The sequence below is a fragment of the Nothoprocta perdicaria genome, unplaced genomic scaffold (assembly GCF_003342845.1).
Source record: "Nothoprocta perdicaria isolate Ctin4 unplaced genomic scaffold, notPer1 scaffold_23, whole genome shotgun sequence".
Classification (NCBI taxonomy): domain Eukaryota; kingdom Metazoa; phylum Chordata; class Aves; order Tinamiformes; family Tinamidae; genus Nothoprocta; species Nothoprocta perdicaria.
Genome location: NW_020455455.1, coordinates 3,539,960 through 3,559,289, shown reverse-complemented (window position 1 = coordinate 3,559,289; position 19,330 = coordinate 3,539,960). Strand labels below are relative to the sequence as shown.

Here is a 19,330-nt window from a genome sequence, read left to right as displayed (position 1 = left end):
TAGTGACAGTCTCACCATCTTCCCTGGTGGAACAAAGCTGGTGTTCAGGATAGAAGATGAGTAGCTAAAGTCAMACTACTGATAATAATGAGGTGATTTGTCACTATGGAAGAAAAAAATAGGCTTAAAAACGCTTGGGRCCTAAGGTGTGCCTCAGACTGACTGCTGTTCTAAGCTAAGAAGCCCCCTTTGTTTTTGAAAATTTGGTACCACACAGAGTGACTATGGACACTGTTACTGCAGTAGAGTTATTCTAAGAGCTGCTTTGCATTTGCATGTGCCAAACTCCAGTGAATGCACTGAATGCAAAACTCGGATTTTCAGCATCCTCCGCGCACTCTCCTGCTGTTCCTGCACTTTCTTAAGACCCCGTGTGACACAGCGCGGCACCCTCTCCCGAACACCTCAGCTGGGAATGGAAGGATATCGCCCAATACCAAAGCAYGGAACTGCCATCCAGCAGGGCCCAACATTAGGAGCGGCCCCAGTAGATATCACGCTCACAGAATCACAGAATGGCTGAGGTTGGAMGGGACCTCTAGAGATCATCTAGCACAACCTCCAGCTCCAGCAGGGACACCTAGAACACAGGGCGGCATCCAGGCAGGTTTGGAAGACCTCCAAGAGAAGGAGACTCCACAGCCTCCCTGGGCAGCCTGGGCCAGGGCTGCGAGCACATTGCTCGCTCGGCTACAAGGGAGCCCCCACAGCCTCTCCTGGCTCCCATCAGTTGTATCCCCACAGCAAGCCACACAAACAGCGCTCTGCCAAACGTGGACCCTACAAGAGGTGCTCAACAGCTCTCCAGAGAGAGACTAGAGCTGTGTGACGAAAGCAGAATATGCTGGAGGTCACTGTACGTGGCTGAGCTCGAGAAAAGAGCTGGAATTGCTGCAGGAGACCTTCTCAAGTTGCAAGCTATGAAAAATTTGAGAGAAATAGGTCTTTTCCTTTTCCGACTTCAGAGAGCTCAGAAAACTTTAGTGTGCAAATAAGAGGAAAACAGTACAATAAACAAAACTCCAGACAAAAGATGGTACATGTCAAATGTCAGCAGGTCAGTAACCAGTTCCACTTTTTCCTGTATTAAATCTGATAGCCTACTGATAATACGAAGTGCTTCTTTTCAAATGAGCCTTACACAACAAAAATCAAACATAGCCTACAGTAGTATTGACGTTTAACTCAAAATGGGAACTTTCATATCATTTTCTGTTAACCAACTTCCACCCAGAATATTTATGGCTATCTACTACTAACATTTCTTTGGTACRTTGTGTTCTACAAGACCATAAATTCCTGCACACAACATAACAAGCATAAGGAAGAGATTGCAAAAATATTAAAATCTCAAATTTGGTAAAATTGGCTCTAATCTGATCAAAAGTTTTTAAAAAATTCTTATYGGTCTGCATTGGTGGTAACTGCTTGTCCTCCTTACTATTATTACTGAGGAAAACATCTGATATTCACACAACCTTTCGCTTCCCTCCTCCAAGTCTCTTAATTTAAGAGTGACTTTCAAAAGGGCTCAGCTGTAGAGCTGTGGTCTTTCATAAAAATCAGAGTTCAGTTCTTAACTTTCAAAAATCTATTTCCAAAATGCTTGAGTTCTGTGAGGKCAAATACCTTGAGAGAGCAGAATTCTGAATGGCTTGATGCTATCGTTTAAAGCCACCAACATTCCTATTACCAGAGAAACCAGAAGAGGAATCACTTTTCTGGAACTATATTTTAACATCTGAACTAAATTAGTATTAAACCACACGTGTCCTTAGTGTATAACTGGAAAGAGAATAGAAAGTTCAACATCATCCCTCCACAGATGAATTCTGCATGCAATTTTTGCATACACTGAGGTTAGTGAAAACTTGCSATTTCCAGTAGGAACCATTATCAAGGTCCCAGAAATAATATATAGTAGGCCACAAAATTTAATTCTTTATTTCAAAAATTCTCAGTCTTTAAAATAAAGTAAAAACAAACAAACAAAACCCCAACACACTGAATTTCAGGTGCARCCCATGATGGACAAGGTCGAATTTATAGGAAAGGCTTAATAAAGTCCTGCCCAATGCCAGTATTTATTGCACTTATATGCAAAACAATGGCAACAGAATCTTCATGTTGGAATAGAGTGTTCCTCCTGAATGTGGAAATGCACCTAATCCCATAATAATAAAGCCACTACAATCCATATGAGTTTTAAAGTACATAAAGTACATAAAGATGTACTGTCAATAGCAAAAAGGTAAAGTATATTAAATTTTCTTCACATGCTTATCCTCATTTAAATCTCTTTTCTTAAAGAAGGAAGAACAAAAATTATGCCATAAAATTCGGCTGACCAATTACACACCAGGCATTTTGAGTCAGATGAAAAACCACAATGAAAAAAAAAACTTCAGAACATYCTGAAATTCAGACATGAGGGAAAGAGCTGCTATAAAAAAATTCATGTTGTGCATGAATGCATGGAGGTAGACTTCCCCAGTGACTACTCAAATTTTCCTCATTCCCTGCACCAGTTTCCTCTCTTTCCTAGTCAGYTACAAGTTTGTGCATTTTTTGCAAGACTCTCTAAATGTTAAATGCCTTCCAATTGATCAAAAAAGCATCTTAATAGATTTTTGCCAACTTGAATATAGCTAAAGATGCTCCCATGACTAGCTCTCCTGATGATCTTGTATTGAGCAACTTGTTTTCTTACTCAAAACCTACTTTACATTGCAGTGTACATATAACTCAAGAAGACACAGTATAACCTGTAAAGCATCACTATTTCCTATTAAAAACTGCTTTTAGTAATAAAAATTCTCTGCATTTTCCTTTCAKGTTAAAGTATTGCTTTAAAGTACAAAAATAATGGTTCATACTCACAGCTATGTTTGCTGCACTCGTGTTGAGCAATAGTAGCTGCCCATGCAGACAGATTTAGAGAATGTTCAAGTAGGTCTGACTCACAAAGCCACTTTTTTGGCTCAGAAAAAGTGACCTTCAATCACGGTACTTTCTCTGCGTGCCTGGGCCCCAGGAGGAAGGCTATAATACTTTGCATATCATATTTTCCTATCAGCACCTTTACTTTCCCTAACAAGTTAAAAAAGAATAGTGCTTACATTTTATTAAACTTAAATACACACGGACTGAAAAGTTGGATGTTTAAAAACTGCTACTGAAATTCATTTAATTGTCACTCTTAGATGCAATGAACTCCTCTGCCATAGCCTGAACTAATTAAAACTTCTGCTGTCCAGGCCTGCGTCAAACTAAAATATATGACACAAACTTGAATATTTTATAGTCAGTACTGCAGAATCAGGAAGGAAACATGCAGGCAATCAGCATAAAGCAGCTTTTTCCAAAAACAATCACAGTCATCCGAATGGATTTCCTTGAATTATACCAAAGAACTAAACACAATTTTAATGATGCCTCCTATTTGCTTTACTGAAAGCATGCTATACAGGTACCATATTTATGTTGGTCTTGCCTGTGCTCTATTTATGGGATTGATACTCTCAAAATTGTTTTAACATCTTGAAAATAATACTGCCCTAGAAAAACAGAGCATATCATGTATTTTCTGAAATAAGGAAAGCATCATTCTTATACATCATACGAGGGCGCCAGCATTTCATCATCAGAGCAGTTAAGATCAATCCACTCCGTTTTCTTCACATCAAACAAGAAACATTTTTCTCTTTGGCTCTGACTGGTCAGCTGGTGCTTTACAGGAAAACTACAATAACAAAGAGGGGAGGGAGAAGTGCCACCTATCTCAGCATGACAGGAAAAGCAGCGGCTTAAGGACAAAGTGCTTTGTARGTGCTTTACCGAAGTTCAAAGAAACTTTATTCAAATATTTAAAAAATAAACTAGTTCAAATCCATACAGATATATTACACAAATTCGCTCAGAGTAATAATATCACTTATGTAAAATTCTGTATTAAAATAATACTACAGTTGAAAATCTTTAATTAAACTCAAACCAGCGAAGTTAAAATATGAATGCTTTTTGTGTATTTAATTACACAACTGTGGAACTCCAAGCACTGGAGCATACTACTATATTTGGGAAATACTGGAAATTAGGAAGAAGTTCTAATTTGAGCTGCTTTGAGTTGCTAGAGGCAACTCATTGCTTTTTAATGCCAAATTAGCCTTCCCTTACAATTAAGTTATAAATATAACTTATTATCTGGATATAACTTGTTAAGTTATATCCAGATTCCAGCTGTGCTGCACAAACTTCTACACAGTCTTTTACATACAAAAATGTAGGATCTTCACTTCTAATTAACTTYGTGCTGAAGTAAATGGCATAATGACAGTTGCTGTAAATTGGCGTAATGACATTTTTATGCTGAACCCTATATTCACATAGCTAAGTAGTTCCTAAAAAGATACAAGCTCTGTGGAGACAGGAAAACAYACTCCAAATTGTACTTCATACAGTAAAGCATATGACAAGGACAGTGATATTTCCAGGTTTGAATAACAGACCATAGCAGATTTGCAGAGAACTCACATTTCATGGGGCAAAATCCATATATCCTGTCAACATCGAAGTCTGAAGTGGTCCCACACCAGAACCAGCCATCTGATCTGCCAGCATCTGTGCAGTCAGCATACCATTTACCACCAAACTTAAAAGGGAAAACACAAGGTGCTCCATTGGCATTTCCTCTCACTGTGTAGGTATCTAAGGAGACACAATATTTTTAAAAATATGTAAGCAGTAATGAGCAGGTGATTGATGGCAGTTCACCTGTAYGACCATATTATGGCAAGCAGAGCTTGATAGCTTAGTCTACAAACTGCACTAGCAATAGGAGGTAATTTTGTGGGTAACTTTACTCTCTAGCTCTAACCTGATACCCCTTTCCACAATGAAACAAGTTTTATGTCGCTTAAGCAAGATGTTAGTGGAATTGACTGAGCCAAGACAAGCATATTCCTGTGTTAAGATTTACATGTATAACCACCAAGAATATAAAGTCCACAAAATCAAGCAGCTGACTTTCTAATCCCAAACAACTGCTGATTCTTCTGCTAATACCATGCTCAATTGCTGGCAATTTTCGATGAGGAACAGCATGCAGTTATAAACTTGATGGGTGTTTACCTTAAAGGTACTCTATTATACTACACAGTGAAAATTTCCATTTGCATCTGAAGGCATTTTTTGCTTCACCAGAAACTTTAGGCTACTAAAGTGGCTGTGCTATGTGTGCACATATAATGTATGTACGTGGCTTGCTTAACCCCTAGAAAACGCATCCCTCCTCCCTCTGTGTCTATTCCCGTTTATCAAAGATGCTAAACAAGAAGCCAAACATATTTGCAGATACTTACTGTAAACATAAATAAACATGCACACACGCATACCCACTCACACGTATATATTTGTGTACATCGCAGATAATTTAAAATTAAACAATTTAAAACATCCTATTTCTTTGTTTATCCCATCAGTGCCAATGCAGAGACTCACTTCAAACACCTAGCAAGGCATCTTCAGTGCATTGGAGCTGAAGGGATCAAGACTTAATTAAATCCACACATATTCATATTTGCTCCTCAAACGGAAAAAAAAAACCATGGTCAGACTGTATGTTCGCCCCATGTCTTTGTCTTTTTATACATATGTAAATATTAAAAGCTTCCACCACGCATTGTATATGGTTATACGCATGCTCTGTGTAACCACAGGTGTTTTTTTCTCCTCCAGGTCAATCACTACCTTGCGTGGCTAAGTACCTTTCAGAACCTGACTTTGATAACAAAAAAAAAGAGGGAGAAAGGGAAATGGGGAAAGAGGGGGAGAAAATGACCCCTTCCCACCCCGTCCTCCCATTTCCAAATCACACACTCAAGTATTGCCAATCTCACCAAAAGTCTTACTCACATCAGTGACCGAAGAAATACTTCCACACTACAAAATACTTCAATTAGATAAACATTGAAATGAGTTTGAAATACAGGAATTAATCTGCAGAACTTTACCTTCATAGCCTCGAGAACAGAGATCGTCTGTGGTGCCGTAGACCTTCCACCTACTCCACAAACCAGATCCCTTGTACAGCATAATATTCCTTTCCTGTCTGTTCCCATAGTTGAAAAACAAATCTTCCCCTTGGATTGCAAAAAGGGTCTCGTTTCTGCATTCCCATCGCTGAAGTTCACTAGCCTTGTCACAGGGGTACAGGGTGATGGGAACCCAGTCCTTCTTCGACGGCACTCCCAAGCACAGTTTCAGCGCCACGCTCATCAGCTGGTGATCTGAGACCCACCTGAATTTTTGTGACTCGTTGTCTTGAACGCAAGGAGCGGTCGTGACTGAACTAGAGCTCTGAGCCAGCACACAGCGCTTGTGATCTTCATTGTATATTAAAAAGATGCTGGTATCTGTAACACATACACACACACAAAAAAAAAAAAAAAAAAAAAACATTAGAATCGCTGGGTTTGAAGTAATCTTATGTACTGCCTAAATCAAATATGAATCTAGACTTTACTCCTGGGGTTAAAACCACATCAGCTGGTTAGCAAATGAGGGTGCAATCACTCTGGGGCTGACACCCACTAAAGTGGGCACAGACTGCAGCTAGCTCAGATTCGAGGACATTCTAACTACTCTCATCACTGAAAGAATCTATGTTTAAAAGTGCAAGTCAGTCAAGATGCAGATCTGTGATTTCCGAAAGTTCTAAATTATGGGTTAAAGGGGAAAAAAAYACACTTGTGGTATTATRACAAGCTACACCCACGAGAATCACTGAAACATGGGAGGACATGCAGATCCCAACGCAAAACCMAGTGTCAGAGGGATGTGGAGCTTCTAGAGAGGCTCTAGCAGAGAGCCACAAAGAKAATTAAGGGACTGGAGCAYCTCTAGTATKAGGAAAGACTAAGGGAGCTGGGCCTGTTTAGCCTGGAGAAGTCTGAAAGGAGATCTGATTAATGTGTATAAGTACCCGGGGTGTGAATGTAGGGAGGAAGGGGACAAGCTCTTCTCAGCAGCGGCCAGCAATAGAACAAAGGGCAACAGGTCTAAGTTGAAGCACAGGAAGTTCCATCTCCATATGAGCAAGAACTTCTTTACTGTGCGAGTGACAGAGCCCTGGAACAGGTTCCCCAGGAGGTTGAGGTGTCCCTGCTGGAGCAGGAGGTTTGGACTAGATGATCTCCAGAGCTCTCTTCCAACCTTAACCATTCTGTGATTCTGTGAAATCTTGCCTAGGARCACAGCGGGCATCACGGGCCCCAGCTACCAGGCACTGGGAGACAACTACGACCTTCAGTACCTCTGGCTCAGTTGCGCCTTGGTCAGGAGTTYTGCTCATGCAAGCTACCAAAATTTTAACTAATGGGAAGACTTTTTTGTTTTGACACTTTATCCACAAGCTACTTGCAAGTCTAGCACGGCATATTATTTCTCATTCAACTGCAGTAATCTATGATTTCTTTCTCCATCCTTACATTTTTCCATTCTGAATGAAATACTGACAATAGYGGGATTTATATTATCATCACCAGATAGTGGTCTTAATGACTAATGAAAATCTATGATGCTGTTCCTAACTCCTGAAATTACTTCTCCTCGTTCATAAATGGTGCTTCACATTTTCACATGTTTTCACATTTTAAGCTTTATGTGAAAATTCCAACCCCTGGAAACCTTTTTAGAATCATTTCTCTAGATCTGACAGAGAGTGCGACTTTTCTGAGCTCGTCTTGCCCAAAAATGGATGACTTCTCTTTCGCCTTTTAATCTCCTTGAGATACATTTTGGCTCACTCTGATACATCACATAACTTAACCTGCCGTACAGGTACTTTGGACTAGAGGCTAGGAAAGAGAAATGGTAATTTGTACAACTGTCCACATTCAAACTAATTAAAACATAATTTTATTGCATGATTACCAAATTAAATTCTAAACTGGAGAAATATTTAAGGGGAAACCAGGCTTAAACAGGCTTTTTCCCCTTCTGTGCTGAGGCTTTCAAAGTGGAAGTGATCGTGCTTTTCTGCAGAAGAATAACCTGCTAACAAATAACCTCTACTGCAGTGAAAGAGCTGACCTAGACTTATCTCATCCACGGTTCAGTTTCCTTCTTCTGTCCTTCGGCTTCCAGTTCACTAGGAAGTACCGTAAAACTGATGAGCAATGGAGATAGAAATTGTTGCCTTCTGCCAATCGGTTTTACTCACAGACAATACAAGGAAATATATAATTATCACTGTTGGTGATAACTTATTTTTTATGATGCTTTTCTACCAACATTTAGTACAATGGTTCTGTAAACTAATATATGCAAAGCTTGCAACTATCCTCTTCCTGAGATCTTATTCAAAGAGAAACATCAGGCATTTTCACCACGGTGGAAAACACTGCCTGATCTTCCAAACTGCTGAAATTGTATTTTTGGCCAAAAATAACACTCTGTGCCTTATGCAACCTGAGGTGCTAAGGGAGAGGATGTAACATATGTGAAAAAGGTGCCCTGAAGTTGTCTAAACTAAACTGAACTGAAAAGCCTGGCTTGTGGTGTCTAAGTGTGAAGTGGTGCAGAGCAGTGGCTGCTGAGAGCAGGCTGGAAAGCCGAACAGAAAAGTATGGCCAGGCGGGAAAAACAAACCAAAAATCCCAACTGAAACACGCCTCTTTTCTGAATAGCCCTTTGCAAGGGGTTGCAGCGGGTAAACACCATGCAGCGGCTGGCACAAATGCCCCTCGGGGCACAGGGCTAGGACTGAGCCTCGGGTGAGCAGCGCAGGAGGTGCCACCCGCRGGAGGTGCCACCCGAGGCCCCCAGCACGCTCCGTGAGCAGCGGGGGGCCCCCCAAAAGCTGCCGGGGAGAGCGGGGCAGCGTGGAGGGAGCACGAAGCCAGCAGGGAGGCAGGAGGACAGCAGCAGGGMGCAGGAACAAGCCCGCTGCAGCTGCGAGGTTTCCTCTCCTCCCCACCAAGCTGCAGCCGGTGCCACGAAGCCCCACGGCAGCACGGTCCCACAGTTTTGGTGCTTTGCATGACGACAGTTTCGAGGGGAATAACTCTTTAATGGAGCCTTCGGGAACTTCTGGGAGGAGGTTCTTCAAAGCGCGTAGGAACCAACCAGGAGCAGGAGCCGACTCACCTGGCTGCTACAACCCACTCCAGACAAGCACTAGCACCGTTCCCCCGAAGGGCCCCAAGTCTAATCAATCATTTCCTCGGGGGCTTTCACGGTTGCGCAGGTGTAAGTCAAGGAGTGACACGTGAAATCCCCACCGCCACCACCTATAGCGACCCGCGGAGCCGAGGCGCGGCGGGAGCCGCCTCCACCTCGAGGCGGGCTGCAGCCYGGAGCCCCTGCGCCCAAACGTGCGCTTCGCCGAGGGAGAAACGAGGGGGCGAGGGAGGGACATGGGAGAGGCGGCGGCCGCCACCCCTCGGACCCTCCCTCGGCGCCGCAGGCTCCCGTCACCGGGTGGCGAAGGGGTTAAAATGGCCGCTAACGGCTCTCGGTGCTGAGGGGCATCTGCGCGGGCGCCTCGCTGGGGCGCTCCGTGGAGCTGCGCCCGGCCGGGGGCGAGGGAAGCACCGGGAGCGCCCTCCGTCTGCMCGCAGGTGTCTTCCCGCTTGCAGCACTTACCCAGCAGCGGCGACGCGCGGGGAGCAAGTGCGAGGAGAGCCAGGAGGAGCAGGCAGGGAGCCATGGCCGAGGCGCTGAGGAGAGGGCTCCGGGCGGGCGGCTCCGCCGAGGGCCGGTGGATCAGGGGAAGGCTCTGGGCTCCAAATGATAAGGAAATATCCTGTCACATGGCRTGTTTTGAAATAACAGGAATTCGCTGCTCAAACTTTGCTTTCCTAAGCTGATTTCTCAGTGGAGGGAAGAGCCTCCCTCCCCGCACATGCAGGTGATAAAGTGGTGAGAGCTGCGAGGAGGGCTGGTATTCCCCCTGCAGCACTGACACACTGGCATGTGGGTCACTTWTTTTCCAAGAAAATTAGCCCTCCAGGGAGGACAGAGAATAGGAGCAATGTCAAACCTGTGTGGAAAGAACAGGATTATTTCCCTCCTTTCTTTTGGAGATGGGCACRGATCGCAGATAAAATCCAAGCTTGTGTATGTGGACCACCAAGTTGCTCTTGTGTATAAACACTACAGAACTAGGAGAGAGCTGCTTTTGGAAATGAGGACTTCGGGTGTTCCTCCTGCTTCTTCACTCTTCCCCCGTGTGTGAAAAYGTTGCCTTAATGACCGTTTCCCTGGTGGGACAAGACAACTGTGGTGTATCCGAAAAGCAGAGTATAGGGGGAGAAGTCACAGCCTTGCTCACTAGCATTATGCACAGTGTCGCATGGGATTTATGAGCTGAAAAAGAAAAGCCAAAGAGCATACACAGACCTAAAAGCCCTAACTAGGCACTAATGTTCAGGACACAAAGCATTATAGTGTGTTTTGATGAAAACATGCATTGCATGGATTTTCGTGGTTTTTGTTCATCATCTGCTATGTGCAATGAGTTTTTCATCTGTAAAGTAACTGGCTTTCACAACATTTAAAAACCAGTTCTGATTATTATTATTATTATTATTATTTGAATTGTATACACTGAAGTTCATTTAGATTATTTAACAATGAAAATCAGAGCCTGCTTTCCTGCTTGCGTGAGTAAATTCACTGAGAAACTTACCTGTTTGAGGAAGAAGAGGATGAAAAAACTTTTCTTTAAATATTTCTTCATTTTCTGAGCTCTGGTAAATTAAATATGACTTTTTTTCTTTTCAGTCTCCTGACTTTGTTGACTGTTCCTACTGTTTACGGGATTGAGATCTTATTCATGAATCAGAGTGTGAGGAGAGAGAGAATAAAAAAAAAAAAAAAAAAAAAAAATTGCTAGTTGGGTTCTCACAGCCCTAAATATCTCCATGGAGTTTAGGTAACCTTTCTGAAGAGGTGCCTTTAGAGCACAGTCTACCTTGAGATATTTATGGCTTCATCATGGGCTCAGTAAGAGAGATCTGCACCCCTGTTTTATGGGGAGCAGCACTCTTCCTCGCAGGCTGCTATCAACACACAGGCTGGAGGCTCCCACAGGGTGGGAGGCATCCGTCACACCGTTATCTGCTGCACATGCAGAAGCTTTTGTAACCCATCAGGCTCACCAAATGTGATGTTAAAGCCTATGTAGGCTTCAGAAGCATCATTTCAGCATTCAGAAGCATTTCAGAAGCATCAAGCTTAGCCTGTAAATGAAGCACATTGTGCAGCAGTTCTCCCTGGGCACTCAGAGATCTCTTTTATGTGTAGTCTCCTTGCTAAGAGTCATGGGTGGAATAATAGTAGATATGTAGGAGAACAGCAGTGTGAAATAGATCAGTGTGGGCAGAGACAGGGTGGAGGGAGAAGGTGCTTTTGCAGTAATATTACAAGAGACAAAATCACACAGATGAAATTCAAGCTCATGTGAACTCAATGACAAAATTCCCATTAGCAGCAATAGGCGGGGATTCCAGCCAGGCACATCAGCTGTGCTGGGCTCTCGTGGGCTGCACAGGGGGATGATGAGGAAGCACCTCTCTGACTTCTGCAGACCCGAATAAAGGTCAGGAGCAGCCTGAGCCAGAACCGTGGGGTGGGAGGTATTTCAGCGTCAGCAGCAGCTAGTCCTACATAGTGTCCTACATCATCATGTTGATGAATTCTCACCTGGGAACTTCATCCCAAGGCTGACACAAATTCCCTTTCTGGAGTGTATGACAGTTATTTATTATTCACTAACAACTTGCAGTGGTCTTTATGCTGAACAAAGAAAAGATAATAAAAAGTGCTTACATTTAGCAGGATGTGGCTAACTCAAATATCCCTAGTACAATTCAGAAATGATGAAATCTCCCATACACTATGACCTTAAAAATACACAAGTATTCCAGGCATGTATGAAAAGTGTTTTTAGATAAGGAATAAAACATGTTGATATTTTTATTAATTATTAAAATAATAATTATTTACATATTTATTTTACTAGCAACAACTGGAAGCTCAGGAAGTACTAGAAGGAAGTTCACAGCAAGTTCTAAGAAGGAGAATAATGCTGCTGTGCCAACAAAATACATTCATGTGTAAGACTGTCATTGAGAGTGTGTTTATGGGGAGGTGTGCTATATGTAAAGTTCAGTGTTGGTGCAAGTATATACGGCTCCCACAAAAGTCTTCAGATTAAATTCAAGTAGCAGTGTGGGTCACACATGGCAAGTACCGGTGTGTGCTACACAGGTAGAAAAATGGCAGTAAGTGGTGGTCTATGCTGCTCTCGCTATAGTGATGTGTAAATACATGGGTCTTGCTGACCTCTTGCAGCCCTAGGGAGAGGTGTTCTCTCTTTGGGGACAACATGATTCAGCCAAATCTCAGCCTATAGTGATTTGTAGGCAAATAGTTACCAAAGTCCCATATTCTGAATAACTAATGACATCTTACTGCTTAAAACATGCCCTAGATAGACATATGTTGTTATCTCTCTCCGTGGGTCAACTGCCATTTGAGTTGGGAACGGAGAGGCCTACATTCCTCCGAAACAGGTCGTCAATCTCCCCAGTCTGGAACAGCCAGTACCAGCAATTGGTGACAGTTACAGGAAAAATACCCTGAAAACCTCAAGTAACTGTGGCCCCTGACTTTTGATAGTCAACAGGAAGATGGAAAGTTCTGTATAAGTGAAATCATATCCAGACCTGAAACAGCRTGCCTGTTTGCTTCAGTGTGAATATAAAAAAAAAATGGATTATAACCCATTCTTGGATGTTGTAACRGATGTGCTCCTTCCTCTGCCCAACCTGACTTTTCACACATAGCCCTATTAAGTGTTAACCACCAGTGGCATTATCTGATCCTSSTAGTTTCCTCCCTGTTTTCTCCCCCCTCTCAGTCATTAACCATCAATAACAGCCCTGATGGCTGCATCCTGATGGGGAGATAAGGCTGACTGTGCCTACTAGTGCCACCTGCTAGTGCCCACTGCCCAGGGAAGTGGTGGAGTCACCGTTCCTGGCAACGTTCAGGARACATGTACATGAGGTCCTCAGGGACATGGGTTATGGCCTGGTGGTGATGGGTTTGCAGTTGGGCTTGATGATCTCGAAGGCCTTCTCCAACCATAATGATTCTATGATTCTATGTGTGAATTTGTATCTCTTAGTTGACATTCAGTAGTTTCTGAAATTTATATTATGGTRTGCAGTAAACATATCATCAAGAACAAAATGCACATACTATCCATCATCASTGCTATTACAACCCCTGTACTGCATTAAGGATCTATGTAAACAGGACACTGAACAGTGAAAAAATAATAGGAAAAGTTAGCATTTTGTTTTAATGCAAATCAGAATTTCCTTCGAATGATATTGAGAAATTAATTGTTTTGCATTTCTAAAAACAGAATAGAGTAAATTATTTTAGGAGAGAGAGCAGTCAACTAGTGCAGTCTTATCTGTGCTTTAAATTGAAAAAAAAATTACAGCATTCTGCCTTTGCTGCAAAGCAAGAGAGCCCTTGTTTCTTGCATACATTTTAATTGCTTCATAAAAATACACGGATATTGGGAATGTACTTATGTTTTCATTATGATTTCTAATATTTCAGATTTGGTTCAACTAGAACTAACTTGTGGTTCCTGATCCACACTATGGAAAAAAACGAATTGAGGTGTTTCTACACCCTTGCTTCTCTTGTTCTTTACAGCTACAAGAAYGTACAGCCTGTGCAGTTTAAAAACTACTATAAACCCAGGCCGGAGTTTTTAGATGCTCAAGGCAAAAAGAAATTCCAGCAGGTTTCTGTTTTCCATTACCATASAGAAGTCTTGAGAAGCAAAGGAAATGAGACCTATGGCTGTAACACACTTATGTGTTTATGTAGATTCTATTATATGTCTTTTATCAGTTTTAATTTTATTCTGCATTGCATTTTATTATGTCATGCTTCAGAAATACAGATAGATAATGGATTGGGAGATTTTTGTTTTGCTTTTTAAGCAGATATCTGTCTGCAATGTTAAAAAATAAAACTGATCTTAACATATAATCATATTATAATATGTAAGGTGCTGCTTAGTAAACACCAACCAAAAACTTCCCTTAAGAAAAGTACTTATCTTCTCGCTTAAGAAAACCACCAGTTTGATGTATACATGATCATTATCTCAAAACCAGAAACTCTGTAAGATACACATGCTTCAGAAAAAGACTGGTTTTGCTTAGAAGCAAGGAGGAACACAGCCATAAAAGGGGCTACTTTCCCTTCAAGAAGAGCCTTATAGCTTAAACAATCCAAAGATACTCAAAATATGTATATTGAAAGTGCTTTTTCTTTTTCCCATGGATATTTCCAGCATTAAGGGGCTGGGAATTCTACAGAGGAATATCAGGTTTCTTCTAACCAGCCTATTTCCCTTCAATATATTAAAAAAAGGTATTTTTTCCTATATGCTTGACAGTGCAACCTTTTTTTTTTTTTTTTTTTTTTTTGCAAGATATACTGTTTTAAATGCTTTATCTCTTAATGCAGACCTTTACAGAATAACTGTCTTATGGTTTTATCTGGACAGTGAGGTAGCTTGTATGCAAAGTAAAGCTTTTTGGTTACCTGTAGCAGAAGCCCATGATCGTTTGAGAAGTTTATTGGTCATCCAATAAACTATTTATGGCCATCCATAGACTATTTAAACAACTTTCTTTTAATATTTAATGCTTTTTAGAGTGATAGCTTTCTAAAAGATTATACTGTTTTAAAGTGCTAAATAAAGTTAGACTATAACATTATTTATAAAGATCATTWTAAGAACTTAACTATTCTATACTTTTACTATGCTAAACTGCATATAAGAGTCAGAGGTTTTTTTACTCCAGGTTATTTCAGAAATCAATAGGAATTAAAAGCTGAGGAAAATCGTAGACTGAAATTTTGAAGAATCTCTAAGAATATTCCACAACAACAAGCTGAATCTCCCTCTCAACCTGAGGAAAATTATAGCTCTCCTTTAAATGAACTGGAGGCACCAAGAGACAGACCTATGGATGGTTACCAACAGCCACCAGAGTTGATTTCAAAACCAGCCAGGGCTGAATCGGGCACCTTTCCTCCATATAGGAGCTAGGAGAAAGATTATAWAAACTTTCCAATATATAACTAAGCTGAACTTTCTTTCTCCCATTCTTTTCTTCGCAAAGCTTAAGCTCGTCCTGTTTTCCTCTGCAAGCACATAGGGATGAGAGAGCAAATAGGATGAAAGAATAAAGAAGAGTTGAAGTAACATCTGTTTTAGTTCTGGTTTTGCAATGCCATTATCTCAACAAGAAATTTTGCCCATTGGTGAAAAAAAGTATATTCCATTATTCTGTAATTAGATGGCACACAGGTTGTTTATAGGAAGTTAAAACTTTATCATCTCCTCTGAAAACCAGCCCACCTTATAGGACTCTTGGGACAGTGGGATGATCATCCCAAATTCCTTTTGCTGACAGTGGAGCGAGAGAAACTGCCAGGGATCTGTTCAGATCTCGCACCCACCCGTGCCCATGAACTCCTCAGATGTCTGATATCACCCGGCTTGGACCTGCATTCCTAAATGGGTTAAAGCAGCATCAGAAGTAGAGAAACAGGATAAACAGTACATCCGAACAACAGTTTTGTGTTTCTTGAGGCAACACCATAAACTTCCATTTGCGTTAACTACCTCGTGTGCTTCTTCATATTTTTAAGAATTAGACGGACTGTTTTGTTCGCCTCTGCCTACCGAGGAGACATCCGTGGTCCTGCATGAATCAGTGACAATTTTTCTGTAATTGCAGCGCCCTGCATGGCAAAGAGCTGCACACACCTGAGCCGTGGGGGTCCTTGTGCTGCATCCGTGCAAGGGACAGTTGCAAAGCTGCAGTCTGCCCTTTCTCATCTGCCCARGTGCTGTAGCCCAGGGATAAAACTACCCAATTTGCAAGTTGAGTACACACTTTTAACCTCGCCTAGGCTTTTACAAGCACTCCACTGCTCTCGGCAAGTTTTCTTCATCTATAATAATATCCACAGGTGGTTGAAAAGTCAAAGGTCAGCAAAATATAGAATTTGGCAGCAGTCGAGCAGAACCCAGCATTGAAATTAATGACATAACATTGATACCAGTCGCTACTTTGAATAGCAGACGCAGTTCCAGTTACCATCAGTGAAGAGAGATACAGCTGAAATGTTCATAGATAAAACAGAAAATTCAGTAAAGCATTAAGTGATTTTCATAACAGGGAAGATATTTTTTAGAAATGAAAGGCAAAAATTGAAATGTGATAGAAAAATCTAAAAGAGTAAGCCGTACAGGACAGTTTGTCAGTTATTTCTACTTGCCATATCACGATACAGGCACATAAAATATCCAGTTTAATTGAAAGGCAACAAACTTAATATCTCATGTCAGTATTAACTCAAAATATGATTGTAGACCAGCTGTGAGGTGGTCTTCAAAAAGGATCGTACTTCATGGCAGAGACAAACCAACAGGAGACTGTTTTTCCTTTTTCAGAAGGAAAAACCTGTGAGCAGGTTATATGATGGTCAGGTAATGGTCAGGTGTGATGTCTAGGTTGGCTTTATGTGCAGGGAAGAGTTTGGGGTGTTTTTACTCTTTTTAACTTCTTTACAAATTGGCTATCTTGGACAAAGTCGCAGTCCACACATTAACTGCAGATATGATCTTGTGTCACTACTGAGGTGCTCCTGTAAGTATTGAGAGGATATTTGACTTTTTTTTTACCTTTTTTACCATGATTCCACCATTCTTTTGGTAGCTGTTCTGTTTTGTAGTAGTTGAACAAAAATAATATTGCRATTTTCTTTTTTTATAAATAAGACTTTCTGCCAGTAATCTAGTATTCRTGATGGCTACAGTAGGACACATTTGGCAGATGACTTTTGGGGCAGGAAACAAAACAGATTTTATTTCACYTTCCTCAAGAATTATTCAAATAAGCAACAAGTAAAAAAAACCCCACCTTTAAACAAAACAACAACTAAAAAGGATTTGACACCATCAGTGTTATTCAGATTTTTGTTACAGCAGTTTAAATACATTCTGTTCTCAAGTTTATGAAGTGTTAACATCCATTTTATGAAGTGTACAGACTGTTAGATTTTTGGAAGAAAATATTCCTCATATCAGTAAAGACACTAGGAATTTGCAGCTACATCTATGATTTGACCTGCAGATTTCCTGGGTTACTTAAACATTCCTCCAGCTTTGTGCTGGACAGYATTTTTAAAACAATTCTACAGAATTTAAAAATATTTTTTCATCAGAAAAGGACCTCAGTAAAACTGAAGTATTCTGAAATCATATGAAAGCTAAACACCATCACTGACTAGATAATGCATTTTCAGTGTGACAGGTTAAAAAACAGAAACAAAGCAGAAAATTGACAGATTTCATTCTAAATTTGAGCAACAGGATTTTTTGGGTGTCATTCTTTCTATAACTAGATGAAATTTCTGTCTCAACTAGCTGTATATGCCCCAGAAGGTGACTGCCTCTCCCATTTAGTTCCTTTTCGGCTGGCACCAGGTCCACGAGATGGCACTGTACCCCACTACAATTTACCCCATGTTCAGCTCTTAAATACATCAGGTTTGTCAGTCCTCAGCTTAACCAAGCTTGTGAATGGTGTTTTTCTCTGACATTGTTTGATGGTGGAAAAAAAATAAAGTAGTTATGACTAATCTGAACCTGTACATTAATTCAAACTCACTCAAACAAGTTTGTTTGGAAAGCAGTTTTCAGGGGTGGCTTGCAAGGCAGATTCACTGCCCACCTCAGAGCACATTGTGCCCGGCCATGTGAGTAGAAGGCATCAGATACCTCCTTGGATGGTTTTGGACCCTTGGCAGGACGTCCTGGAGCCACAGCGTCGCCCAGGAGCAGAGCCAGTCCTCRGGAAACCTGCCTTAAGCCACCCAGACATAGCACCTAACTTAGGTGCTGCCTGAGACAGAGCCTCAAAACTAGGTCTAGTGAAGCTGAATCTGCTGGAGAAGCAGAGCTGGAGCAATGAGCCTCTTCCTCCATCTGCTCATCCATAGCTGAGGATCMGGACAGTATCACTCCAAGGGATATGTTCCTTATCCCCCTCACTTGATGTCTCTTGCCCGAGGTCTTTAGGAGGAAAGAAGTGAAGATAGAAGTTAAGGCTGCCCTCCTTCTCTTACAAAGTTTTGATGACATATGAGAAGTGAGAGTCTGAGTCTATAAATCGTAATTTCTGGGGAAATTCGACATCCTAGCTTTCAATTCTGAGAAGCTTGGCAGCAGCCTCAAAGCTATTCAGAAAGGCAKGAACAAGTTAAACAGCACTACATGGCCCCAAAGAACCTGCTATCTGAAACCAGTGAACCCGTGTGAAATGAAATTGCGGAGTCAGTCAGGAGCATCCTTCACTTGAGCTCATTACTGTGTAACATTTGCAGCAGAAATGCCSTAGCTTTAAGCAGCATAAAGTCTGAATCTTGTTCTTTATTTCTCCTGGTAAGTGCTGGGAGGAGGCAGAAAAACTCACRCTATGTGAAAGCCAAGCTGTACCTGTTGTAGACTTGAGGAAAACAGCCAATCTCTTTGTCACTTGTCCAACTGRTTTCTCATTAGTAGAACTTAAATCTCAACATTTAATACATTTTTTTTTCCAGATTAATGCCTTGTACCGCTGTGTAACAGGCTCAACAGGCATTTCCTTGAGAATATTTATGAATATTGGCTTTATAAAATCTGAAAGGGAAGTAGTCCAGATTCCTGGGACCTACGCCAAAGGATTTAAAACCTGGAAAACAGCACTCTCATGATGTGAAAACAGGACTAGAATCCAGAACTGTAATTTAATCTTAACTACCGTTTTTTTCTGGGTGTTTTTTGTGCAAGACACRCTCTTTGCCTTAGCTCACCAGTTTAAGACATGCTGATGTAGTGTTCTGTGTGTGTTGGGTAATATTTGTAGGACCATGACCATCCCGAAAACCACATAAAAATCAAAATGCCAGGCAACAGCACACAGCCTGGGCACCAACTGAAAATGCCTTGTTCCACAGAATAACTCACAAAGGACATCACTATTTTGTGTGACCAGAGTAGCCTTTTTCTGCACCATCCATGTGGGTKGGCCTTCACTCATTTGGACATCAGTGACACCACAGGGCTGCACGGCCTCTCACACGCTGCTCCCCTTCCTTTTCTGCTCTACAAAATAGTGGAAAAAAGCAAATGGTCCCAGTACTAGGGGAGCCTTCATGTCCTTTTTTTTTTGTA

General features: G+C 41.4%; 1 protein-coding gene across 4 annotated transcripts in view; it reads right to left on the bottom strand.

The window, feature by feature from the left end:
• Window positions 1–9,709, bottom strand: part of LOC112947338 (macrophage mannose receptor 1-like) — a 49,335-nt gene extending 39,626 nt beyond the window's left edge. Inside the window, exons 1-3 of one of the 4 annotated variants that reach the window (XM_026039397.1) lie at window positions 9,646–9,709; window positions 6,012–6,413; window positions 4,534–4,707 (exon numbers count right to left, since the gene is read on the bottom strand). In XM_026039397.1, coding sequence (XP_025895182.1) covers window positions 4,534–4,707; window positions 6,012–6,413; window positions 9,646–9,709 — 640 coding nt within the window. Of the gene's footprint in view, window positions 1–4,533; window positions 4,708–6,011; window positions 6,414–8,091; window positions 8,112–9,147; window positions 9,191–9,645 lie in introns of those variants that run through there. The other 3 variants (XM_026039398.1, XM_026039399.1, XM_026039400.1) reach the window with 3 other exon arrangements.
• Window positions 9,710–19,330: the final 9,621 nt, after the last annotated feature.